Source organism: Artemia sp. Qi Xiang Cuo, chromosome 5 (genome assembly GCF_049724085.1).
Source record: "Artemia sp. Qi Xiang Cuo chromosome 5, ASM4972408v1, whole genome shotgun sequence".
NCBI classification, from domain to species: Eukaryota; Metazoa; Arthropoda; class Branchiopoda; order Anostraca; family Artemiidae; genus Artemia; species Artemia sp. Qi Xiang Cuo.
In genome coordinates, this window is record NC_142798.1 from 79,506,720 (window position 1) to 79,534,111 (window position 27,392).

The 27,392-nt window shown below is 36.4% G+C and overlaps 1 protein-coding gene across 1 annotated transcript in view; it reads right to left on the reverse strand.

Annotated features, from left to right (window-relative positions):
• Positions 1 to 27,392, reverse strand: part of LOC148952579 (putative G protein-coupled receptor CG31760) — a 578,976-nt gene that overhangs the window by 376,923 nt on the left and 174,661 nt on the right. Inside the window, exon 6 of the mRNA XM_089089961.1 lies at positions 12,584 to 12,737. Within this exon, the coding sequence (XP_088946087.1) occupies positions 12,584 to 12,737 (154 nt within the window). The remainder of the gene's footprint in view (positions 1 to 12,583; positions 12,738 to 27,392) is intronic.

Consider the following 27,392-nt stretch of genomic DNA (forward strand, 5'->3'; position numbering starts at 1 on the left):
CTGAGAAAATGAACTAGTACTTTTAATTTCCATTCAAATGAGCTCTTTCTGAAGTTTATACGAACATCCCTTTCATAAGAACAATATACGGCCCCAGGGCATAACTTGCAACGCCTACCCCCGGGCCCTGAGTGGCTGTGTTGACACCGGAGTTTTTTTTATCTGACCTTTGAACTATTTTTGAAAAAATAGCTATCTCATAATTTTTATCGGATGAATTTGGGGGAAAAGGGGCGTTGGGGTGGCTAGTCACCCTCCAATTTCTTTTGACTCTCAAAAAGCTTATACGAGCATCCCTTCCACAACAGCTGTATATGACATCCAGGCATAACTTACAACGGTTACCCCGGTCCCTGAAGGATTGTGTCAGCCCCGGTGTTTTCATTATATGAACCGTTTTGAAATCTTTGAACCGTTTTGAAAAAATGGCTGTCTCGAAGTTCTTATCAGATGGGTTTGAGGAAAATAGGACGTGGAGAGGGGGGGGGGGGCTATTTGCCTTCCGATCACTTTTGACTCTTCAAAAGGGCACTAGAACTCTCGAGTTCCAATCAAATGAGTCCCCTTTGAAGTTTATGTGACGACCACTTCTATATAAAAGGCCTCTGGTAATAAAATAAATAGAGTGTGGGGGGAAGCTAGCTGCCCTCTTATCACTTTTGACTCTTAAAAAGTGAATTACAAATTTCAATTTCCAATCAAACTAGCTCTTTATGAAGTTTATACGAGCATCACTTCCATAACAACCATGTATGCCCCGGGGCATAACATACAACGCCTATCCCTGAGACCTGGGGAGCTGTGTTGACACCGGAGTTTTTTTATCTGAACCTTTAACTATTTGTAGCAAAATGTCTATCTCAAAATTTTATCTGATGCATTTAGGGTGTGGAGGGGGGGGGGCTAGTTGCCCTCAGATCTATTTTGACTCTTAAAAAGTGAACAAGAACTTTCAATTTACAATCAAATGAGCCCTCTCTGAATTATTACGACCATCCCTTCCATAAGAACCATATACGCCCCCAGGACAACGCTTAAAACGCCTACCCCCTGGGCCCTGGGGTTTGTGTTGACACCGGAATTTTGTTATCTAATTTTTGAAAAAATTAAAAAACTGGCTATCTCAAGATTTATAGTGGATGCGTTTGAGGAAAAAAGGCCATTGGGGGGGGGGGGGGCTAGTTTCCCTTAAATCTCTTGACCCTTAAAAAATGAACTAGAATTTTCAATTTCCAATCTAATGAGCCCTCTATGAAGTTTATACGAGCATCCCTCTCAGAAGAGCCATACATGTCTTTAGGGCTTAACTAAGAACGCCTTCCTCCCGGCCCTGGGGGATTGTACTGACACCGGAGTTTTTCTTATCTGACCTTTAAACTATTTTGAACAAAATGTCTGTCTCAAAATCTTCATCAGAGAGGTTTGAAAAAGAAGGCGCGGGGGGCTAGTTGCCCTCGTGTCTGTTTAGACTATTAAAAAGGGAACTAGAGCTTCCAATTTTCAACCAATTGAACCCTCGCTGAAGTTTATACGAGCAACCCTTTCATAAGAACCATATATGCCCCAGGGCACAACTTACAACACCTGCCCCCGGGCCCTGGGGTGTTGTGTCGAGACCTGGGCTTTTTTTATCTGAATTTTGAACAATTAACTTAATGGCTATCTAAAAAATTCTATCGGATGCATTTGGACAAAAAGGGGAGTGGGCTGGCTAGTTGCTCTCCAATCTCTTTTTACTCTCTAAAACTGAACTCGAACTTGAAATTTTCAATCAAATGAGCCCTCTCTGAATTATTAGGAGCATCCCTTCCATTAGAACCATATATTCCCCTAAGGTAAAACTTACAATGCCTACCCACGTGCCCTGGGGGCTGTGTCGAAACCGGAGTTTTCGTTATATGGTCTTTGAACTATAAAAAAAAAGGGCTATCTCAAATTTCTTATCGGTTGGGGTTGAGGAAAGAAAGGCGTGGAGGGGGGGGGGGGACTAGGTTCCCTCCAATCTCTTTTGACTCTAAAAAGTAAACTAGAACTTTCGATTTCCAATCAAATGAGCCCTCATTGAAGTTTATACGAGCATTACTTCCATAAGAACCATATATGCCCCCAGGGCAACACCTGCCCCCGGGCCCTGGGAGGCTGTGTTGACACCGGAGTTTTGTTGTATGATCTTCGAGCTATTTTAACAAAATAGCTATCTCAAAATTTTTATTGGCTGCATTGGGGAAAAAAGGGCGTGGGGGGGGGCTGGTTACCCTCTAATATCTTTTTTCTCTTAAAAACTGAATTAGAACTTTCAATTTCCAATCAAATGAGCCCTCTGAAGTTTATCCGAGCATTCCTTCCATAAGAACCATATATCCCCCCAGGGCATAACTTATAACCCTTGCCCTGAAGACTTTGGGGGGAGGGTCCTGCTCAAAGATATAATTTCCAGAACGTTCAACTACGTTGAACGAAATGGCTATCTCAAAATTTTGATTGGATGTTTTTGGGGAAATGGTGGGCGTCGAAAGGGTGTTAGTTGCCTTCCAATCATTTTCGACTATTAAAAAGGTCATTAACCATTTAAATTTCCATCAAATGAGCCCTTTTTGAAGTTTATACGACATCGCTTTCTATAAAAACTTTATATGCCCCCAGGGCATCACTTACAGCCCTTGCCCTGAGTGCTGTGTGTGGGGTGGAGGGGGGGGGTTGTCATCCTCAAAGACCTAGTTTTCAGAGTTTTCAACTACGTTGAACAAAATGGCTATCTCAAAATTTTGATTGGATGTGTTTGGGGAAAAGGTGGGCGTAAGACCCGTACCCCAGCCATTTAAACATTTGCCTCTTAATTACTTGGACTATCTGTCTTGGCTTTTCTCTGTCTACAATTACCCAGCGTCTTGATGCAACCTATGCAAGCTATTGCAAAAATACTTGATAACTTCAATTCGGGTTAGTTTCCCTCCAATCACTTTTGACTATTAAAATGAGTACTAGCCTTTTGAATCTCCTATCAATTGAGTCCTTTTTTGAAGTTTTTACGACAAAGCTTTCTATAAAAGCCTTATATGCCCCCTGGGCATAACTTAAATTCCTTGCCCTGAGGGCTGTGGGGGAGTCTGCTCCTCAAAAATATAATTTCTATCTGGGAATCAACTACGCTGAACAAAATGGCTATCTCAAATTTTAACTGAATGTGTTTGGGGAACTGGTGGGCGTGGAAGGGGTATTAGTTGCCTTCGAATCACTTTTGACCCTTAAAAAGGGCACTAGAACTCTCAACTTCCAATCGAATGAACCTCCTTTGAAATTTCTACGACGACCCCTTCCATATGAAGTACCTCTGGGAAAAAAACAAATAAATAAATAATCATAGACAGCGGTATAGCGCTGCCTAAGTAAATAACAATGCGGGCACAATGTTTTGTTTTCCTCCTTACCCGGGCACTTCGTATCGAAAGAGGTGTCGTAGAAACTTAAAAAAGGGCTCATTCGATTGGAAATTGAAGTGGCTAGTGCCCTTTTTAATAGTCAAAAGTGATTGGAGTGCAACTGGCCCCCCCCCCTCCCCCAACGCCCATGTTCCAAACACATCCAATCAAAGTTTTGAGATAGCCATTTTGTTCAGCGTAGTTGATTTCCAGATAGAAAATATGTTTTTGAGGAGGACAGTTTCCCACGACCCTCTGGGCAAGGGTTTAAAAATATGCCCTGAGGGCATATAAGAACGATGTTCGCACAATGTATCATTTATTATTTTTTTTTCTTTAGAGCAGGGCACTTTGTGTCGAAGAAGTTGTCGTAGAAACTTCGAAAAGGGCTCATTCAAATGGAAAATGGAGTGGCTTATGCCCTTTTTAATAGTCGAAATTTGTTGGAAGGCAACTAACAGCCCTTCCACATCCACTATTTCCCGAAACACATCCAATCGAAATTTTGAGATAGCTATTTTGTTCAGCGTAGTTGATTTCCGGATAGAAATTATGTTTTTAAGGAGGAAGCTCCCCCAAAACCCTCGGGGCAAGGGTTGTAAGTTATGCCTTGGGGGCATATAAGATTTTTACAGAACGCGTTGTCGTAGAAACTTCAAAAAGTGCTCATTCGAGTGGAAATTGAAATGGTTAGACAGTCCCCCACAGCCCTTAGGGCTCATTCGATTGGAAATTCAAAGGGTTAGCACCCTTTCTAATAGTCGAAAGTGATCGGAGGGCAACTAGCCCACCCACGCCCATCATTCCCCCAATCACTTCCAATCAAAATTTTAAGATAGCCATTTTGTTCAGCGTAGTTGATGACAGGGCAAGGATTGTAAGTTTTGCCCTGGGGCATATAAAGATTTTAAGGAAAGGCGTTGTCGTAGAAACTTCGAAAAGGGCTCATTCAATTGGAAATTGGAGTGGCTTATGCCCTTTTTAATATCGAAATTGGTTGGAAGGCAACTAACACCCCTTCCACGTCCACCATTTCCCGAAACACATCCAATCGAAATTTTGAGATAGCCCTTTTGTTCAGCGTAGTTGATTTCCGGATAAAAATTATGTTTTTGAGGAGGCCCCTCCCCCAAAACCCTCGGGGCAAGGGTTGTAAGTTATGCCCAGGGGGCATATAAGGTTTTTATAGAACGCGTTGTCGTAGAAACTTCAAAAAGTGCTCATTCGATTGGAAATTAAAATGGTTAGACAGTCCCCCACAGCCGTTAGGGCTCATTTGATTGGAAATTCAAAGGGCTAGTGCCCTTCTTAATAGTCGAAAGTGATCAGAGGGCAACTAGCCCCCCCCCCACCCACGCCCATCATTCCCCTAAACACATCCAATCAAAATTTTAAGATAGCCATTTTGTTGAGCGTAGTTGATTTCCAGATAGAAAATATATTTTTGAGGAGGACACTCCCCCACAACCCTCGGGACAAGGGTTGTAAGTTATGCCCTGGGGGCATATAAGCTTTTTATAGAATGCGTTGTTGAAGAAACTTCAAAAAGGGCTCATTCGATTTGAAATTGAAATGACTAGTGCCCTTTTTAATAGTCGAAAGTGATTGGAAGGCAACTAACACCCCTTCCCTTCCCACCATTTCCCCAAACACATCCAATAAAAATTTTGAGTTAGCCAATTTGTCCCACGACGTTCAAAGTTCAGGAAATTATATCTTTGAGCAGGATACTCCCCCCAAAGTGTTCAGGGCAAGGGTTATAAGTTATGCCCTGGGAGCATATAAGGTTTATATTGGATCTTTGTCTTTTGATTTGATTTGATTCATTTTTTCATCTTTTGATTCATTTGATTTGAAATTCAAAGGGCTAGTACACTTTTTAATAGTTAAAAGTTATTGGAAGACGAGTAGACCCTGTGTCACGCCTACCTTTTCTCCAAACACATCCAGTCAAAATTTTTAGATAGCCATTTTGTTCAACGTTATTGAAAGTTTTGGGACTCCTTGTTATTGAGGATGACAAATCCTATCCCCACAGCCCTCAGGGCAAGGGTTGTAAGTTTTGCCTTGGGGGCATATAAAGTTTTTAATGAATGGCGTTGTCGTAGAAACTTCAAAAGGGCTCATTCAATTGGGAATTGCAAGGGCCAGTGCCTTTTTTAATAGTTGAAAGTGATTGGATAGCGACTAACGCCCCTCTTTCGCCCACCATTTTTCCAAATACATCCAATCAAAGTTTTGAGTTATCCATTTTGTTCAAAGTAGTTGAAAGTTCTGGAAATTAGGTCTTTTAGGACGATAACCCCCCTAAGAGCCCTCATTGCAAGGGTTGTAAGTTATGCCCTGGGGCATATAAAGCTGTTATTGAAAGAGTTTTCGCAAAAACTTCAAAAGGGCTCTTTCAATGGGAAATTCAAAGGGCTAGTACCTTTTTTAATAGTTAAAAGTGATTGGATAGCGAATAACGCCCCTCTCACGCCCACCATTCTCCCAAAAACATCCAATCAAAACTTTGAGATAGCCATTTTGTTCAGCGTAGTTGATTTCCAGATAGAAAATATGTTTTTGAGGAGGACACTCCCCCACAACCCTCAGGGCAAGGGTTTTAATTTATGCCCTGGGGGGTATATAAGAACGATGTTGGCACAATGTATTTTTTATTAATTCTTTTCTTTAGAGCAGGGCACTTCGTATCGAAGAAGTTGCCGTAGAAACTTCGAAAAGGGCTCATTCTATTGTAGTGGCTTGTGCCCTTTTTAATAGTCGAAAGTGATTGGAAGGCGACTAATACCCCTTCCACGCCCACCATTTCCCGAAACACATCCAATAAAAATTTTGAGATAGCCATTTTTTTAAGCGTAGTTGATTCCCGGATAGAAACTATGTTTTTGAGGAGGACAGTTCCCCAGAGCCCTTAGGGCAAGGGTTGTAAGTTATGACCTGGGGGCATATAAGGTTTTTTATAGAAGGCGTGGTCGTAGAAACTTCAAAAAAGGCTCATTCGATTGGAAATTCAAAGGGCTAATGCCCTTTTTAAAAGTCGAAAGTGATTAAAGGGCAACTAACCAGCCTCTCACGCCCACCTTTTCCTCAAACACATCTAATCAAAACTTTGAGATAGCCATTTTATTCAACATAGTTTTAAGTTCTGGAAATCAGGTCTTTGACGATGACAACGCCCCCACAGCCCTCGGGGCAAGGGTTTTAAATTATGCCCAGGGGGCTTATAAGGTTTTTTATAGAACGCGTTGTCGTAGAAACTTCAAAAAGGGCTCGTTCGATTGGAAATTGTAATGGCTAGTGCCCTTTTTAATAGTCGAAAGTGATTTCAAGTTCAACGGGTTTATTACCAAATGAAAATAATAAATCACACATAATTAAAATGCTCAGTCCATTCCTGGACGCCGAGAACCAAAATCATTACAATTTAACATAATATACAGAATGGTCACCACTCCTAATATCAGACACAACCATACCCCTCATTTACCAAATAACTAAAATTATTACCTTCCCATTCCTTACCCTCAGGGGAAACGACCCCGTCATATTTAAAAATCATACATTTGTAATTTAAATTTACTACTTACATTTAATTCTATTTTTTTTAACTATTCATTTGTAATGCTATTAAATGATTTTTTACTCTTTTTTTAAAGGATGCGAGGGAGCTCCTACCTCTCAGCTCTTCTGGGATCAGGTTCCATATCTTTGCACAAGATACGTTAGGAGTAAAATCTGATCGCACGGTCGAGGTGAGGGGTATTTACAGGTTTGATGATGATCGGATGTGCAAATTATAATGGTCTGAAATAGGTCAAAATAATCTTTTAAACGCAGATGGCAGCTCCCCAGCTAAAAACTTGAACACAAAGGTCAAGAATGACAGTTGATGCAGGGACCCTAATGACAAGTACTCTTCATTTTTTCCAATTAATATCAGGCATCGTTGATGAATCGAATTCAGTTTTCGCAGGTGGGATTTAAAAGTTTATTGCCAGATCATTGCACAATACTGTAAATAGGGTATTATAAGAGCATTGTACAGGAGGACCAGCGTTTTCTGCGGCAAAGCGCTTTTCAGTTTTTTTATTGTTCCAAAATTCCGAGATAGCTTCAACTCTACTGCTTGAATATGATGCACGAATGATAGGTTCTCATCGAGGAGGATTCCTAGGTATTTTGCAAAATGCTTTTCTGGCCGACTAATCACACCTCTGGATACAACATATCTCCGGATGGACACTTCCAACCCGGGAAATAAATAGAACGCAAGATTTCTCAACATTAATAACAAGTCGGTTAGCATCCATCCAGTGATACGTCCCCTCCAGAACCTCCCTCAGTTTAGACATGAGTGTTGTCTTATCTGTTTCACAGCAACCAAGCGTAATTGGAAAACAACTAGCACCCCTTCCACGCCCACCATTTCCCCCAACACACCCAATAAAGATTTTGAGAAAGCCATTTGTTGCACGCTGTTCAACGTTCGGGAAATTATACAAGACACTCCCCCCACAGTCTTCAGGGGAAGGGTTATAAGTTATGGCCTGGGGGCATATAACCCCCCTCTTACGCCCATCTTTTCCCCAAACCTATCCAATGAATATTTTAGATACCCATTTAAGTTTTGGAAATTAGGTCTTTAAGGATGAGAACCCCTCCCCCCCCCGCGCTTAGGGCAAGGATTGTAAGTTATGCCCTGTTGCATATAAGGATTTTAATGAAAGCGTAGAAACTTCAAAAGGGCTCATTCAACTGAAAATTGAAAGGGGTAGTGCCGTTTTTAATAGTTGAAAGTGATTGGAGAGTGACTAACGCCCCTCTCACGCCCATTATTTTCCCAAACACATCTAATCAACATTTTTAGATATCCATTTTGTTCAACGTAGTTGAAAGTTCTTGAAATTAGGTCTTTTAGGATGATAATCCCCTCAGAGCCCTCAGTGCACGGGTTGTAAGTTATGTCCTTGGGGCATATATAGTTTATAAAGAAAGTAGTTATAGAAATTTCTAAACGGGATCATTTGATTGGAAATTGAAATTGCCCATTTTAATAGTCGAAAGTGAGTGGAGAGTAATTAGACACCCCTCTTACGCCCAATTTTCAATCAAAAAATTCAATCAGAGTTTATTTTGTTCAACGTAGTTGAAAGTTCTGGAAATTATGTATTTAAGGATGACAAACCCCCCACAGCCCCAAGGGCAAAGGTTGTAAGTCCTGCCCTGGGGGCATATAACGTTTTTATAGATAGAGCTGTTGTCAAACTTCAAAAGGGGCTCATTCAATTGGATATTGAGAGGGCTAGTGCCCTTTGTAATAGTCGAAAGTGATCGGAGGGTAACTCTTGCGCCCACCATTCCTCCAAACACATCCAATCAATGTTTTCAGATAGCCATTTTGTTCAACGTAGTAGAAAGTTCTGGAAATTAGGTTTTTGAGAATGACATCCCGCAGCACTCACGGCAAAGGTTGTAAGTTATTCCCTGGGGGCGTATAAGATTTTTATTGAAAGTTTTGTTGTAGAAACTTCAAAAGGGCTCATTTGATTGGAAATTGAAAGGGCTTGTTCCATTTTAAATAGTCGAAAGTGATTTGCAATTTACTGAAAAAATACGGATGAATGTGCATTGTCAGTTTAATATACATATACTGATATTTAGTAATCAAAATTTTAATATTATTTGATTTATTAAAGTTATAAAAGTAAAAACTTTTATATTCTTTTCAGTAAAGTGCAAATTTTGTTTTGGCCTAAGGAAGGCATAAGGTTTTTGCGCCCAACTTATGTTAACTTCTGCTCGTTTTGAGTTTGACTCGGTAATTTATTGCAATTTCTGTTCGTTTTGGGTTTCATTTATTTATCGATGCTGATTTGTGGTAGTTTCACGCTTGGTAGATTATTTGATTTTATTTTTGCTCATTTTTTATTTAATGGTGTTCTTTACTTTTCTTTAACTTATTTTGTGGAAAAAGTTTTTTTAATCAATAAATAATAATAAAACATTGGAGTCGTATGGCCTAAACTATAGGCAATGCTATAGCGTTGCCTCTGATAGATTAAGAAATTTGGGTGTAAAAGAGAGATGTTGGGATTGGTTTAGTTTGTATTTAAATAGTAGCTCAGTGAGGGTAAATCTAGGAGAGAAGTTTTCTAGGTTTTTTCCTGTTTCATCTTCCCAGTGAAATAGGAATAAATGGTTCTGTATTAAAGCAGGTTGAGGAATTGTGGTACGTAGGATTCATTCTCGATCCGAACCTCAGCTGGAGAAGACACGCTGATGCGGTTGCGTGTAAGGTAGCGCATGCCCTTGGGATTTTAAGACGTTTTCAAAATTTTCTACCTTCTCATATTTTAGTTCTTTTATATTACTCTTTGATTGCACCGTATATAAATTATGGATGCATGATTTGCGTTAGAAGTTTTACGTGCAATTTTAAATGAGTGCAGATTCAGCAAAATAAAGCAGCGAGATAATTGGTAAATATGATACAGGAGTTTTAAGTCTAGAGTCGATTTTTAGGAAAATTTGAATTTTGAATTTTGCTCAAATTATAGATTTTCAAAATGGTATTTTTTTGTTTCAGAGTTTGAATGGCTTTTTTCCTGATGTTTTTTATAATCTTTTTTTGTTTTAATTGATTTGATCACGGATATGCCTAGAGAAATACATAAGACCTGGTAAGTGAGCCAAAAAGTACTGTTCGTTCTAGCCATGTGGCAAAGCACACGGGTTCGGTGGTCTGGAATACCTTTCCAGACTTAATTCGGGAAGCGGAAAGTGTGCCGCAATTTAAAAACCGGTTAAAGAAGCATCTCCTTGCGGGCAGTTGGTGAGTGTGGGCCTGGATTTTGAGAAAGGACAATTTAAGTATTTTTGTTTTTCTTTGTGTTAATAATATTTTTTATTTATTGTTCTGTAATTATTATTATCATCTCTATTTTTTTCTCATTTTTGTTTATTTCAGTGATGATTTGGTTAGTTGTATAATTTAGTAATTGCGTACCAGTTGTATTTCCAAGCATATTTGTGCTTTATTTGTAACCGGTTGTCAAGCCGGTATGAATTATATTTAATAAAGGTTTTAAATCCTTTTTTAACAACCAGGTGTACATAATAAATCAGTAGTACCGGCGTCTTGAAGAAACTCTGTCAAATATCCAGTACCTTAAAAAAGTAGAACCGGCACCGGGATTCAAAAGGATACCTGACTAATCGGATCCAAAAAGCCCCCACTACACACGCTGATAACCTAACGGTTTGTAGAATATATGGCATAAAAGTTGATATTCAAATATTTTCTTTGAATATGTGATAATTGAATTTATATGTAGAAACCAAATGAACACGAGAGTAATAAACTGAAACAGGCAATAGAATCCATAAAAAAATATATTCATGAGATTTGGCAATAGAAAGATATATCTAAAACTCAATTTACAAGAGAAGTTCATTCCATACTTTTTTCTCCTTGCAACATTTGGCTGATCAACCGTAAAATTAATAGAAAAGTGAAATGTAGCCCCACAAATTAGCTTTAGACAGCCATAAAAAGATAGCAGAACTTCTTTCAAAACAAATATTTTAGAAAATTTATGTGAGTCTAGTATTTACTGCACTTGCTCACTTTCAGTTGGAGTTACACAATGAACTTCATGGTACCAAGGAGCTTTAAAATTGTTTCAATAAGTTTTCTGACCAGTATGTTGCAATTCCTCCAGCGGCACCTTCGTTGAACCTCTCCTTCGCGACACCAAGAAAACTTGGAATTGCTTCCAACAACGATTTTAACCGACCAACTGATGCTCTTCTTGCCACCTTAGCCTGCTTTCTTCTCACTCCAAGGTCCTTCTTTCTTCTCATTCCGCCTGCTTTCCCTTGTTTCCAGAATTATCCTCAAGGCTCCAGGTCCTCCTTGATTTTTTGCCAGATATTCTTCTTGTGCCCTTTTTTTCGTTTAAAGGAGGGTGCCAGTTTAAAGACAGGGTTGAATCAATATATTGCGTTTTTGGGGTATTTTAGATGAATTTAAATGGTTTAGATTTTGTTTAATTTATCAAAGAAGCGTGATCAGTTTAATTTGATTTTGCAATAAACTAGATAAAAACACAAAAAGGAAACAAATGAAATTGTAAGTGATTCTTTATTCTTTTCCTTATTTATTGTAACAAAAACCTGGAATAGTCCTGTATAGATTGCTTTCTCAAAACTTTCCTTATCTTCGTTTGATTTTAATTTCTTAACGGAAAACCTCTTTGATTTTTCTCTCCTCATTTCTTTTTAACAATTTCCTTTCCTTTTCTCTAGACTTTCTAGCTTAATTATATTCAATTTAGACCCTATTAATAGGTCTAGATTGTTCAGACCATGGAGTTGATCACATCAGCTTTTTGTAATTAATTTAGTAAAGAAAGCAAAATTTTATGGTTTTCTAGTAGCCCTTTTGAAAGCAATGAGGTAAATGTCTTCACGGAAATCCATGGAAAATATATTTTGCGGAAAGTATTGCTCGTTAGATAAATGAAAAAGTCGCTTAAACCTAAGAGAGAATTATCTTAGGAACAAAAGTTATTCTAGAAGCTTCTCTCGAATCAAATTATTAAATATATAATTAATGTCCTATCTAATTTAACTCTCTGATTAGTTTGAACTGAAATGTGGATTTCGAAAGAAGCTATGAGTTACTACTTCTTGAAAGCGTAGGCCTATTTACTGGACCTACAAATGTTTAGTTACAATTAACTGGCCAATCAATATAAGTACGATACCAGTGTCTGAAATATTTCATCATTCGGCCGCAATAGCCATCTTATACGCCATCAATGGCCATCATTCAGCCATCTTATACGAAATCGAGTGGATAAATGTGTGTTTCTAGTGTGCAATATGTATATTCCGATTCTTCTAGAAGAGGAGCACTTGAAACCCCACAATAAAACCGGTTGTGAAATACTACCCCTTAGGTTTTTTTTTACACGTTAGTGTGTGTTTTTATCATTATACCTCCTATTTTTGCTCGACAATGTAGAAGCATCTAAATCTATAAACTGATGAATTTTCTAAACTTCTTCGAACAGGATAGACAATAAGTAATTATTGTTATTTTCGGTTAAATAAAACAGAGAAAGGAATCGCAGATATTCTTGTTAAAAAAAACTTACCTCAAATTGCATGATTAAACATCCAATTAGGATATAGATTAAGAATGAGAATGTAGTCACTTGAATAACTGCTTTATTTCGCCAGACAATTACAACCGATGTGACGACCATGCTCAAACAAAGAATGCAACAGCTGATAATAAGCAATATTATCCTGGAATTAAAAAAACTTCTTATTTAGTGCTAAGCGATTGTGCTTCAAACGAGGGTAAATATACTTACCTTTTTGCTAAAAATTTTGCGCAGAAGGAGATGGGCAGCGGAGGGGCCACTTATACCTCCAGCTTACTTTTGAAAGGTATCTGTTTGTCCGGATTTCGCTTGTTTTGTACAGAATAATAACTTTGCCGATTATTCTGCTGAATCATTGTCCGGTTTCATCTTGTCAAGTTTGTGCTAAAACCATAAAGCTGCCAACCCCTTAAAATCTTACAAGTGGAATAACAGATTAATTTATTTTTGTTCAATAAAAACATATTTCATAGGTTTTTATCAGATTTTCAAGGATTCTTGATTAGTTTTACGAAAAAATTTACTCTATATTAATTCAAACTGATTTTCTTGCCGCGGGCCATCTTTCTAAATCATTACTAGAAAAGCAATCATACTGAAACTAATCTTAAAAGCAGTGGCGTAATTTCATCAAAACTTGTGGGGCAAAGTTGGAGCCAATTTTCCCAAATCAAGTGAAAATGACAGTGAAAAATGTAAAATGGGCCATAAGGACAAATAAATACTAAAGAAAACTGACATGCTTCTCTGGATGCTTGAATTATGCAGGCTTATCTTAGTTTTGACAAGATTTTTTGCAGAAACTAAATTTCAGCTGGGGGGGCAAAATGAGGTCTGGGGGCAAACTGGGGTCTGGAGGGGTAGGTTGCCCCTTGCCCCATAGCAAATTACTACCCTACCACAGTATATACAACACTGTGTATTAAGATGATACTTCTCAGGAACGGGTAAAGGTTCTAAAATGAACTTTTCAAGGAATATTGAGGATGATGTTGAACTAGATCAAAAATCCCTTTTTGCATTAGATTGTCCAAAGGATATATGTGAAACATCTCAAGAACGGCAAAGGATATTAAGTTAAAACTATCAGGGAATGTTGAAGGAGGATATTCCATAGGAGGATTTCCAGCTTGTTGTCGTAAATCCTACCTGCATCACACCATGCATACAAGGACGTATTTTTCTATAGCCTCCCCCGGATTCTAGTTTAACCCCCACCCAGTTGAAATTTAGTGTGTTCAAATATCTTGTTTAAACTAACATAGGCCACATAATTCAAGCATCCACAGTTACAGTGTTCTTTACTATGGCCCCTACTTAAGGAATCATACTGATTTTTCTCTGAGAATGAGGGTTAAGGCATATAAACTTAGACTACAAAGATAGTTGCCGGGTAAACATTGCCAAAGTATAGGCTTCGGGTACTCTACACAAAGGGCTGCCACCTTGATAACCACATAGGCATTCATAAATTGTAGGGACAAATTCGGCACCAAAATGATGGTCAAAGCTAATTAGAAAAAAACCTGGAAGTCATTTACTTCAATTTCAGGGTATTAAGGGGCGAAAGCAGTCCAAGTCACTTGGCTCTTCAATGTTAAAGAAATTTTGTTTGTTTAAAGAAACAGATATATTAGAGAACTTAAATTATGATTCACCTGATTCGGGAGACTAATGGATATCATTTGGTCAGGTTTACTTTTTTTCTTTAAGCTACTTCTAATTTTTAAATGGTTTTTTTATACAAAAACTCTTTTGGCTTTGTTCAAGAAAACGATATTAATAACTTTAATAAAATTCTTACTAGCTTGTAAATATTCTTAAGCCAAACTAATTGTTCAGACAGTTTATGTTGGTTTTACTCAATTTAAGACCTTTTTTATCCTTTGTTTTTTTTTTTTCGCTGCAATCGATTTGGAGTTACGGAGCCCTCAAATTGAACAAGGGTTGTTTAATTTTCGGGTCAGTGTTTCAATTAACAGGCGCCGTGTCTTGTGCATGATACCACTAAACTTGGATAAACATGACGTATCCGCTGTATGCCGTTGTTCAAAACCAATCGAAATATATCAAGAATTGAGCAAGTTCTATTCAAGAGATTGAAAAATTTTTTGAGCTATGGGAAAAAGGTGCAATGTTCTTCAGATGTAATTGGAAAGTATAACGTGCTAAAAAACGGTACTGACATGGAAGACAGAATTGTGTCTACTACCCTCCTCCCCTCCTGTTTATTATTTGGAACTGGGGATCGTAAATAGTTAGGAGAGACTCATTCGATGTTAAGTTTTGTTATCGAGTGGACTTTTACCGACGGCCACTTTTAACGGCAAGATTTTATTTCCATGATTTCAGCTTTTTTTTTTTTTGTAAAAGCACTGTGAACCCAAAATATTAAATAGACAATCAAGATTGCCAGTTCTTTTTGATTTTAATAACTCAAAACTTCAAAGTTACGAGCCGATTCTTAAATTTTTGTTTTAGATTGAAAGGAGGCCCCTAAGCAAATACGAAGTTCACTGTTTTTCCTCATGGTATTTTTATTCACCCCATTCAAATGCGTTGAAAACCAATCGGCTAAATATAACTTTTTAATTAGGCCATCAACACAGTTTTCAGGAAAGCACAAAAAATACTCTAATGGTTTGGTTTTATAGTCTACCTTTTAGGGGAAGTTAGGTGAAGTGAAAACACCGAAATCATTTGTGGTAATTTTTGTTCATTATTTTTGTTTCATTATTTGCTGTAAAATGTGTTAGTTTTGGGCTTTATTTCTTCAGTAATTTTACATTTTGGTTGCTTACAGTTTTAATTCTTACATTGGCTGAGTTTTATCTCAAAGTCTCCACAGTTAATACTATGGAAATAATGCAAGTTTCTATAACAATAAAATATTGCTAATTTCAATATTGAATATCTATCTATCTTTTCTACATGACTTAAGTTTAACATAGCTCTTTATTCGTTGTTGAAAAAATAGTTATTTAACATTTAATTCTGAAACAGTTCTACTTATTTCTTTTACTTGAAAAGTTATAAAACGATTATAGAAAGGAAAATATGTTTTCATCAATGCTACATTTCCAAGGGAAATATTTAAAAGGGAACAATGTCCTGGAGCCCCTCTGCGACCAATTATATTTCCTTTCAATGAATTCTAATACCTTTAGGCACCCGGGGAAGAGATTAAAAGTCATTGAAAGCAGTTCAGAGATGAAAAAATCTATTTCTGCTGCCAGTCTAATCTATTTTTGTTCGTATAATTTATTCTCTAATGATGAGGTTAGTGTCGTGCTACTCAAGTCACAATATATATCTCAAACTTAAAGAATTTTGATATTTTGACTTTTCACTCCTCTCTTTGTTTTCAAGAGAAACATTTTATATATCTTCTGCTCGCTCTCTCTCTCTCTCTCTTTCCCTTTCTCTCTCTCTCTCTCTCCTTACTCTTTCTCTCTCTCTCTCTCTCTCTCTCCTTACTCTTTCACTCTCTCTCTCTCTCTCTCTCTCTCTCTCTCTCTCTCTCTCTCTCTCTCTCTCTCTCTCTCTCTCTCTCTCTGTTTCTGCTCAGTCTCTGTCTTGCCATGTCGAATTTTCCTGATGCCTCTTTACCAATTCTGGAAACGGTTCTATTTTATTCACTTCTTATTTCTCTTCTCCTCGTTGTTTTTTAAAGCGTTCTTGATTACTGTATGTCTGATTTACTATTTTGAATTTTATAAGTACATGCTCTTTGTAGGTACTTCATTCTAATTGCTTTCTGATAGATTCTGATGAATGAATAAAAGAAATTTTTTTTCGTTTGTATTTTAAGATAAAATTTGTTTTAATATATAGCCTAAATTTAATATGTAAATTTGGGAATTATGTCCCTTATACCCTGCGGATGATTTTTTAAAACGAATATTTGTTATTTATATTTTCTAGTGAAAACCCGTCATGTCACATTATTTCGCTCAAACCTCAACTCTCAAAGTTCTATCCGACAAAAAAAAAAAATAAAAAAATCAGTCTATGTAAAATTCAGTCCAACCCAAGTTCGATGTGACAAATTAAACCCAGGAAACTTTACCTCGCTTAAATTTCGACCAGAAAAATTTCTAAGAAATTCGACCAGCAAAAATTTACCCTTGAAAATTCAACAGAGTAAAACTTAAGTAGCGAAAAATTCAGCCCGGCAAGACTGAACCACGGAAAAGTTAACCCATGCGGAATCAATCAACACAGAATTCGATTGACCGACAGCTATGGGAAAACTGATGATGAAGGCAAGATGTCACCACTGATGAAAATTAAATAAAAAAAAACAAGTTTTTTTAACTGAAAGTAAGGAACGACGTTAAAACTTAAAACGAACAGAAATTATTCCGTATATGAAGGGGGCTGTCCCCTCCTCAACGCCTCGCTCTTTACGTTAAAGTTTTTTTATTGTTTAAAAAAATAGAGTTGTGAGAAAGTCAAATTTTAGCGTAAAGAGCGAGACGTTGAGGAGGGGACAGGTCCTTTCATCTACGGAATAGTTTATGTTCGTATTAAGCTCTATTATTGCTCCTTACTTTCAGTTAAAAAAAACTAGTTTTTCTTTAATTTAATTTTTGAACGTTTTTGAATTAATGCATGTTTTGATTTTAGATCACCGTCCTTGAATAATTAAAACAAAATTTGCATATTATATTTGGTTAAATGGCTTTCTCGAAGCTTTTTTAATTTTATTTACGAACGTTTTTATTAGTAATAAATATACGTAACTTAGAATTAACTTACGTAACGAACTTCTATATTCATAAATTTTTAACACGTATATTAGGGGGTTCGGCCCCTAGTCAATACCCTGCTCTTTAAACTATAGTTCGAATTTTTTTTTCCAGTTCTTTAAAAATGACCTCTTAATCACAATCAGTTGATCAGTTGAAAAACTTGTTTTTTTTTTATTTAATTCCTGATCTTTCTCTTTAATAATGCTGGGAAATCCGGCGCCGGCTTCCTAGGCATGGCCCTGGCCCCAGGACAACTTCCGGCATGGAACGCTCCTTCCATCTCGCCCCCGACCCTCTCCTTCCCCCACCTAACAGAAAAAATCTCCTCTGAAAAAGTCTGTATACTTCCCAATAACCAATACTATATGTTAACATTGAGTAAAGTTCATAACTTTCAGCCCTCCCCCTGGGGACTTTGGGGGATCAAGTCATCCTAAAAGACATTTTTATCATATTTTCGACCATGCTGAACAATCTTCTGGCAAAAAATGAAAAATTCCACATTTTTGTAGATAGGAGCTTGAAACCTCTACAGTAGGGTTCTCTGATAAGCTGAATATGATGGTGTGATTTTCATTAAGGTTCTGTAGCCTTTAGGGGGTTTTTTCCCTCTTTTTCGAAAATAACCCAAAGTTTTTCAGGCGCGTAACTTTTGATGGGAACGATTAAACTTAATGAAACCTATATATTTGAAATCAGAATTAAAGTCTGATTCCTTTGATGTATCTATTGGTATCAAAATTCCGTTTTTTAGAGTTTCGGTTACCATTGAGCCGCGTCGCTCCTTACTTACAGTTCGTTACCACGAACTGTTTGATCCTCAAGAAAAATTAGTTAGGCTATATACTTCTTTTTAGCCTATTATCCTTATGCATATCGTTATTGTCGACGTCTTCTTTGTTATTGTCATTGGCGTCACCACTAACTCTATGCCATTGTCGTCATTGTTGTCATCTTAACGGCAATTTTCTATGTCGTCGTTTCTGTCTTAGACATTGTTGACACTGCCGTTGGCACCAGAATCGTCATCATTCGATTCAAAGACTTTCTCACTAAGCTATTACACTGACATCATCTCCTTGTTTGTTGTCCTTCCGCCATTTAGCCATTTTACTTTGTCAAACAGTTCGTGGTAACCAATGTGGTTACCGTGGTAACGTGGTTTTTGATACCAATAGATATATCAAAAGAATCAGATTTCAATGCTGATTTCAAATATATAACTTTCATCAAGTTTAGAGCTACCCATCAAAAGTTACACGTCTGAGAAAATTTGGCTGATTTTCAAAAAAAGGGGGAAAGACCGCCTAAAAGTTATAGAACCTTAATGAAAATCACACCATCATATTCAGCGTATCAGAGAACCCTACTGTACAGGTTTCAAGTTCCTATCTACAAAAATGTGGATTTTTGCATTTTTTGCCAGAAGAAAGATCACGGATGCGTGTTTATTTGTTTGTTTGTTTGTTTATTTGTTTGTTTTTTGTTTTTGTTTTTTCCCAGGGGTGATCGTATCGACCCAGTTGTCCTAGAATATCGTGGGAGGGCTCATTGGAATGGAACTTAAAAGTTCTAGTGCCCTTTTTAAGTGACCAATAAAAATGGAGGGAACTAGGCCCCCTCCCACGCTCATTTTTTTCCAAAAGTCACCCGATCAAAATTTTGAGATAGCCATTTTGTTCAGCATAGTCAAAAATATGATAAAAATGTCTTTTAGGATGACTTGATCCCCCAAAGTCCCCAGGGGAGGGCTGAAAGTTATGAACTTTACTCATTTTTATATTTTTTTTTTGTTTTTTGTTTATGATTCAGTGTTTTTCTTAGGTGTTTGTGTCGGGTCGGTGGGGGCCGGCGCGGGGCGCGGGCGATCGGGAAGGATCTGACCAGGATGGAAGGTGACATGGGGGAAGGGAAATGGCTATGAAGGGGGTGCCAGATTTCCCAGCATTATTAAAGAAAAAGATCAGAAATTAAATAAAAAAAAACAAGTTTTTCAACTGATCAACTGATTGTGATTAAGAGGTCATTTTTAAAGAACTGGAAAAAAAATTCGAACTATAGTTTAAAGAGCAGGGTATTGACTAGGGGGCGAACCCCCTAATATACGTGTTAAAAATTTATGAATATAGAAGTTCGTTACGTAAGTTAATTCTAAGTTACGTATATTTATTACTAATAAAAACGTTCGTAAATAAAATTAAACAAGTTTCGAGAAAGCCATTTAACCAAATATAATATGCAAATTTTGTTTTAATTATTCATGTACGGTGAGCCAAAATCAAAACATGCATTAATTCAAAAACGTTCAAAAATTAAATAAAAAAAACAAGTTTTTTAACTGAAAGTAAGGAACGACGTTAAAACTTAAAACGAACAGAAATTATTCCGTATATGAAGGGGCTGTCCCCTCCTCAACGCCTCGCTCTTTACGCTAAAGTTTGACTTTCTCACAACTATATTTTTTTAAACAATAAAAAAACTTTAGCGTAAAGAGTGAGGCGTTGAGGAGGGGACAGCCCCCTTCATATACGGAATAATTTCTGTTCGTTTTAAGTTTTAACGTCGTTCCTTACTTTCAGTTAAAAAAACTTGTTTTTTTTATTTAATACTATAAATGAACACCTTGCTTCTCTTTAGAAAATCCGAATACCAGAGAATCTTGTGGTTTGAATAATCTCTTCGGCTGCAGACTTCTCAGAGTGAGCCATATCATGGTAGTGATGCGTATGACATAATATGACCCTGTATTTAAGATAAAAACCTAAGACCCCTGAGATTAACTTTATGCTACCCAGAAACCCAAACACTCTTGTGCAACACGGCTTTTAAAATCGGTTAGCTTTGAATCAAGCCTACACAAGAAAGAGAATAGGTTGGGGAAATCCCCCCATTGGGCCAAAATCTTTTGTTGTCATGACCTTCTAACCCTTTTTGTTCTCTACGGGTATGATCCTTTCTACAAGTGTTTGCAGTAGCGCAAACCCCTTTATTGTCTTCTATATGCATGGAAGAACCATAATTAATCCAGATATCCTGAATACAAACGTTTCATTTATAGTAGTCGTTCTGAAAAGCTGAGAAGACATAAAGCTATATGGCTTCCATCCAGTGGAGCCCATTAGGACCCGATTATTATCATTGTCATTGTTATCTTTATTGACATCGTTGTCACAGTCATTTTCATTGTTGTTGACTTGATTGTTGACATCATCACCGCTTATGTTTGACTCGACAATAATGTTGCCGTTCTCATCAGCATTAACATCGTCAAAATCACCGTTATCTCCATCAATTAGACATTGCTATATCCATCGTGAGCACCATTAACACCGTTGTAACTTTGTCAACGGAAATGCTTCACTACTACTATCATCATTCTTCCATCGAAAAGCGCACCCAGCAAACTATGAACTTAAACACGCCATAATTACATAATTACAAGTTGTCTCTACAAATTTTAATTGGTTGGTTTTTACCAAGGGTTGAATTTTGAGCAAGATGAACCTTTTGTTTGGATTTTGCCATAGAGGTTTTACTCATGACTTAATTAAAAATTATACAGCTATCGATTTTGTTTGGGTTGAACTTGTCATCGACAGTAGGGTGTATCTATGGAATTTGCTTGCGCCCCTGGGAATTCCCATACTATTTGCTTGATGGTCTACACCTTTTCAAAGAGAGTCAGAACTCCCTCACACAGTTTGACGTAGACATTTTTTTTAAGTTGGCAAGGTATAATGTGATCTAACATGTTTTGAGAGTATGGTCGAAATTATATAACTCAAGCAGACTGTTTTTTTTTAAAAGTTGGCACGATATAAAGTAGTCCAACATGTTTTGGGAGTATGTACGAAATTATGTAACTCAACCAGAGTTTTTCGAGCCAACATCCATTTTTTATTCGTCCTTGAGACTTTGTATAAAATGTTCATACATTACGATTTAATTTTCATTATGTTTTAACATATCGTAGAAAGTACATTGGACACTATTAACATTTAAACAATGGATACTTCAATTGTCAACGTGAGTACTGCTTGCTGAATTTCTTAATGGAATTCCAGATAAAAATCATTTTACCAGTAAATTCAAATTTCAGGGGGACTTAGCCCCCTCCCCCTCCAAAAATACAAACCCTAAAATATGATGAGTATATTCGCTAGAAAACACAAACTACGCTTTTTTTCTATTATGTAAACGAAAACCACTCCTCCACTGCTCTGTTTACGAGCATAATTCCTTAGTTTTACTAATCTCCGTCAAAATGGCCCTTTTCCCAATTGTGTGTTTAAGATATTTCGTCTTTTTCCGGTCTAACTAAAGGCATCTGTGTCTTATCCTGTTAGCAAGAATGGCAATTTCCAACCCACCTTTTACATTTTCATTATCTGGAATTGTTATTAATTTCCCATGTTTAAGGATAGTGCCACTTATTTCCTTGAGAAATATATTCTTGTTGTGTTCAAATTAAGCTATAGTAAAGTCTTTAAAATGCGATGCGTGAGTGGTGTTTGAACAATGTCAACAATTTAGATTAGGGTCTAGCGTTATGGTATACTAAAAAAAAAATTGATATTAAAATCGTTAATTAAAGAATAGTACACTAAACTCGGAATTGACTTTAGGGGATAATTTATATCATGGGAACATTTTTTTAAATCCCCCTTCCCCCCAAACTCAAAATTTTCCAAAATTTTACTTTGGAAGCTATTTTTAATTATTTCTAAAGCACTAAGACATAGAGTGCTACAAATATCAGAACCGACTTTAGGGGATAATTTATATTATGGGGGGATGTTTTTGAAATCTCCCTTCCCTCCAAACTCGAATTTTCTAAAATTCTACATTAGAAGACTTTTTAATTATTTCTAAAGCGCTAAGACATAGAGTGCTAAGAATATCAGAATCGACTTTATAGGGAAAATTATGTTATGGCAAGATGTTTTTGAAACCCCCTCCCCAAACTCAAATTTTCCCAAAACTATATATAAGAAGCTTTTTTAATTATTTCTAACGCGCTAGGACATAGAATGCTACAAATATCACGTTCGACTTTATAGGGCAAATTATATTATGGGAAGATGTTTTTGAAATCCCCCTTCCCCCCAAACTCAAAATTTTCAAAAATTTTATTTTAGAACCTTTTTTAAATATTTCTAAAGTGCTAATCGATATAGCGTTACAAATATCAGAATCGACTTTAGGGGATAATTTACTATGGGGGGATGTTTTTGAAATCCCCCTACCCCCCAAACTATCTTAGACTAGTTATAGTGCTGTACTCTGGCATGAATTGCTTTCGAAAACCCGGACGAATTAGTTGAAAATAAAGTTTTAACAAGAAATGTTTGAAAAGCGCTATCAGAAATTAAGAATTGTCTTGAGGGGGGAATTTTCCATGGAAAAGGGGAAGGATATTTTTACATGAAAACAACTTCAACCGTGGCCCGCCCCCCCACGATCAGAAATTAAATTATAAGAAGTTTCTTCAACTGAAAGTAAGGAGCAACATCAAAACTTAAACGGGCAGAAATAGAGGCTGTTTCCAAAGATCTAGGATTCATTATAAAAAATTTTAACAAGAAATTTCTGAAAAGTATTTTTAGGGGGATGGGGCGATGACAGAGTGGATGTCTTAGACTAGTTATAGTGCTGTACTCTGGCATGAATTGCTTTCGAAAACCAGGATGAATTAGTTGAAAATAAAGTTTTAACAAGAAATGTCTGAAAAGCGCGACTAGAAATTAAGAATTGTCTTGAGGGGGGAATTTTCCATGGAAAAGGGGAAGGATATTTTTACATGAAAACGACTCCAACCGTGGCCCGCCCCCCACGATCAGAAATTAAATTATAAAAAAGTTTCTTCAACTGAAAGTAAGGAGCAACATTAAAACTTAAACGGGCAGAAATAGAGGCTGTTTCCAAAGATTTAGGATTCATTATAAAAATTTTTAACAAGAAATCTCTGAAAAGTATTTTTTGGGGGATGGGAGCGGGGTGTCTTAGAGTACTTATAGTGCTGTATTGAGGTACGAATTGCTTGTGAAAAATCCAAATGAATGACTTGAAATAAAAATTTTTAACAAGAAATGTCGGAAAAGTATTTTTGGGGGGATGGGGCGATGACAGAGTGGATGTCTTAGACTAGTTATAGTGCTGTACTCTGGCATGAATTACTTTCGAAAACCCGGATGAATTAGTTGAAAATAAAGTTTTAAAAATAAATGTATTAAACTTATTTTTTGGGGGATGGGGCGAAGACAGAGTGGATGTCTTAGACTAGTTATAGTGCTGTACTCTGGCATGAATTGCTTTCGAAAACCCAGATGAATTAGTTGAAAATAAATTTTAACAAGAAATGTCTGAAAAGTGCGATCAGAAATTAAGAATTGTCTTGAGGGGGGGAAGTTTACATGGAAAAGGGGACAGATATTTTTACATGAAAACAACTTCAACCGTGGCCCGCCCCCCGCGATCAGAAATTAAATTATAAAAAAGTTTCTTTTACTGAAAGTAAGGAGCAACATCAAAACTTAAACGGGAAGAAATAGAGGCTGTTTCAAAAGATTTAGGATTCATTATAAAAAATTTTAACAAGAAATAAAATATTTTTGGAGGGATGGGAGCGGGGTGTCTTAGAGTACTTATAGGGCTGTACTGTGGTCCGAATTACTTGTGAAAAACCCAAATGAATGACTTGAAATAAAAATTTTTAACAAGAAATGTCTGAAAAGTATTTTTTTGGGGGGTGGCTATTAGTCTCTCATAGGGGTGTGTTGTCTGAAACCTATAAAAATAAACTATTTCCGTAAAATCTGAGCTAATGAGGGTTTTGATCGTAAACTCTAGATTTTTTTTTGTAAGAAAATTATGGAAAATACAATTCTCTGGTACAGGTGTGAAACTTAAGTCTATTTTTGGATTGAAAAATAAAACTATATCCGTAAAATCTGAACTAATAATTCAATTTTTTTTTTCATAAAAACAAACTTTTTTTTTACACTTCGAAATTTTTCAACTTTATTTATTTTTTTCCTTTTTGTACATATCTTAAAATGTCAAAATATGCTTACGGTTCTAACAATTGTGCTCTATGATTGGTCAGAGAAACGATGTGGCTTTCCCACTGGCATTCTATGACCAGTTATCGACACTACCTAGTCTATTGCATGTATTAAATCAGCATTTTTACGCAGTGGAACGATAAACACATAAGTCATATCTTTAAAAAAAAAGTGAAGATGGAACATTTTAATAGAGTGTGTTCACATAACAAGGTTATTATAGCATTGAATGCCGACAAGGAGAAGTATTTAAACTATGAAACAAGTACAAGTGGTAGCACTATTGGAAATGTATGCATGCATTGTCATGACAGTAAGGAATTAAATTTCTTTGGAATACCGAACAAATTCAACTCTTATGATGGTGGTTACGCGAGATTGAGATCTCTAGAGATGATTGCACTCAAAGAGAATGCTAACATAAAAATAATTGTTGATGATAGAGGACAAGTCCCTGCTACTGCTGCAGGTAACACATTACCTACGGATACCAGAAAAATTGCCAGAAAAATAAAAATGGCATTGTCAGAAAATATCACTACGGAATATAAAGATGAAATGATGAAAAACAAAGCACCAGCAAACGTTACTGGCAACGATCAAACGGTCAATGAATCAAATAATACCAAAGACGAAAAGCATATTGAGCCTGTTTATGAGACACCAGTAAAAATTGTGTATGATTCAAAATGGAATAAAGATTATTCTACTGATTACGAACTAAGAGAAGACAATAACTACAATATCAAGATAGAACATTGTGAACTATTTTATGGAACAAATTCAAAATGTACAAAGTTAATAATTGATATTAATAATGTATCATAATATATTTTTGTATTGATATTATACACAACATTATTTCATTAAAAATATTACATTGTTATGTGTTCATTATTTTTTAGAGTAAGCTAGAATATCAAGCGTTTAGAATGTCCATTAAAACATCGGAGATGTAAGAAAAGGAATTTGCGTACATCTATTGTCATACACACTATTTTTGTAAAATCTGAGCTATCAAGGGTTTTTCACCGTAAACTCTAGTTTCTCGTAAGAAAATTATGGAAAATACAATTCTCTAGTTCAAATGTGAAACTTAAGTCCAGTTTTGAATACTCATAATGATGAGGACTGATGGTTCTAATTCAATATTTTTTTTTTCATAAAACAAACTATTATTTTTTCTTAAACTTCGAAATTATTCAACTTTATTTATTTTTATCTTTTTCTATTGTACGTATCTTAAAATGACAAAATATCTTTCTTGAATTCCCCTATTGGATACACAATACAGAAATTACAAAAAAAAATAATTGTAATTTCCAGACTTCATTTGCATGCAATAGATACCGAGAGTTCTATGACTCCTCCCCGCAATGAATTCTAAGGGTTGTATGACTCCTCCCCACAATGAATTAAGATGGTTTTAGGAGTCATCCCCCTAGCCATAACTCCATTCAACCTTGAGCGAAGGTATAAAAGTTTGATGATGTATTTCTCTTCTTAACAACTACATTAATAGCTTCCAAGATGATAGGACTCTATGACACAGAGTCTATCGATTTGAAAAAATCATTTTGTGGTGTTATATTTGAATGTGCATTTTTATTATTGTCAATGGAACTCGAAGAAATTGACTGTTATCATTGGTAAGTAAACTTCAACATGTATGAGTATGATAAAGGTTTTTGGAGTACTACATTACATCGTATAAACAGACTGGGATTCTACGATAGAGTGATTACACCACTTAATAATAGTGGTCAGGAACTGAGAAATGTCCAGGAGGAAGTCAGTGAAATTTGCAGCTTTTTCGGGGTTGAAGCACACTATGCAAAGGGTAATGTACCTACAGATAAAGTTTTAATTCAAAAGTGTGACCCTAGGATTTTACTTTTCAATCTAGAAGAATTTAAGTGTCCTAAATTTGAAGGGGTTTATCACTGTCCTGAAGACGACGTCAGGTTCTTCGCGCACTGGATACCTAAGAACATACATGATCGTGATAAATGCATAAGACATGGTAAAAACTATTCTATATCATGGGACCATCGTTTCTGGATGTTTAAGAGTGAACGTGTGTATGACTATGTGTCATAATATAATTTTGTATTAATATTCTAAATAGCACTATTTCATTAAAAATATATTATGCATTACATTGTTATGTATTCATTATTTTTAGAGTAAGCTAGCATATCAAAAGTTTAGAATGTCTATTAAAACATCGGAGATGTGAGAAAAGGAATTTGCATACATGTATTGTCAGACACATGAGGTAACATTGACAAAATCTGGGTATCAGAATGAATAAATTCTTTATCAACATCCGTTGCTGGATACGTCATTATGAAAAAATTGCAAGTAAGTAGGAAGTAGGTAAGTAAGTAAGTAAGTAACAAAAAAGTTCTTGAATTCATCTCTTGGATACACAATACAGAAATTTTATTATAGGAAATTATGAAAAAAAAATTGAAGAAACTCTCTATTAACATTCATTATCGATTGAAGTCGCTTCCTAGACAGACAATACAGCAATTTCACAAAATCTAAGTATAAGAGTGATTAAATTCTATATCAACATCCTTTTCTCGCATACATAGGAAAATACACACACACACACAGAAACAACACACACACACCCAGAGAGACGAGACAAACAAACAGATACGAAACACACATAGAGACGACACACACATAGAGACAACACACACACACACACACACACACACACACACACACACACACACACACACACACACACACACACACACACACACACACACACACACACACACACACACACACACACACACACACACACACACACACACACACACACACACACACACACACACACACACACACACACACACACACACACACACACACACACACACACACACACACACACACACACACACACACACACACACACACACACACACACACACACACACACACACACACACACACACA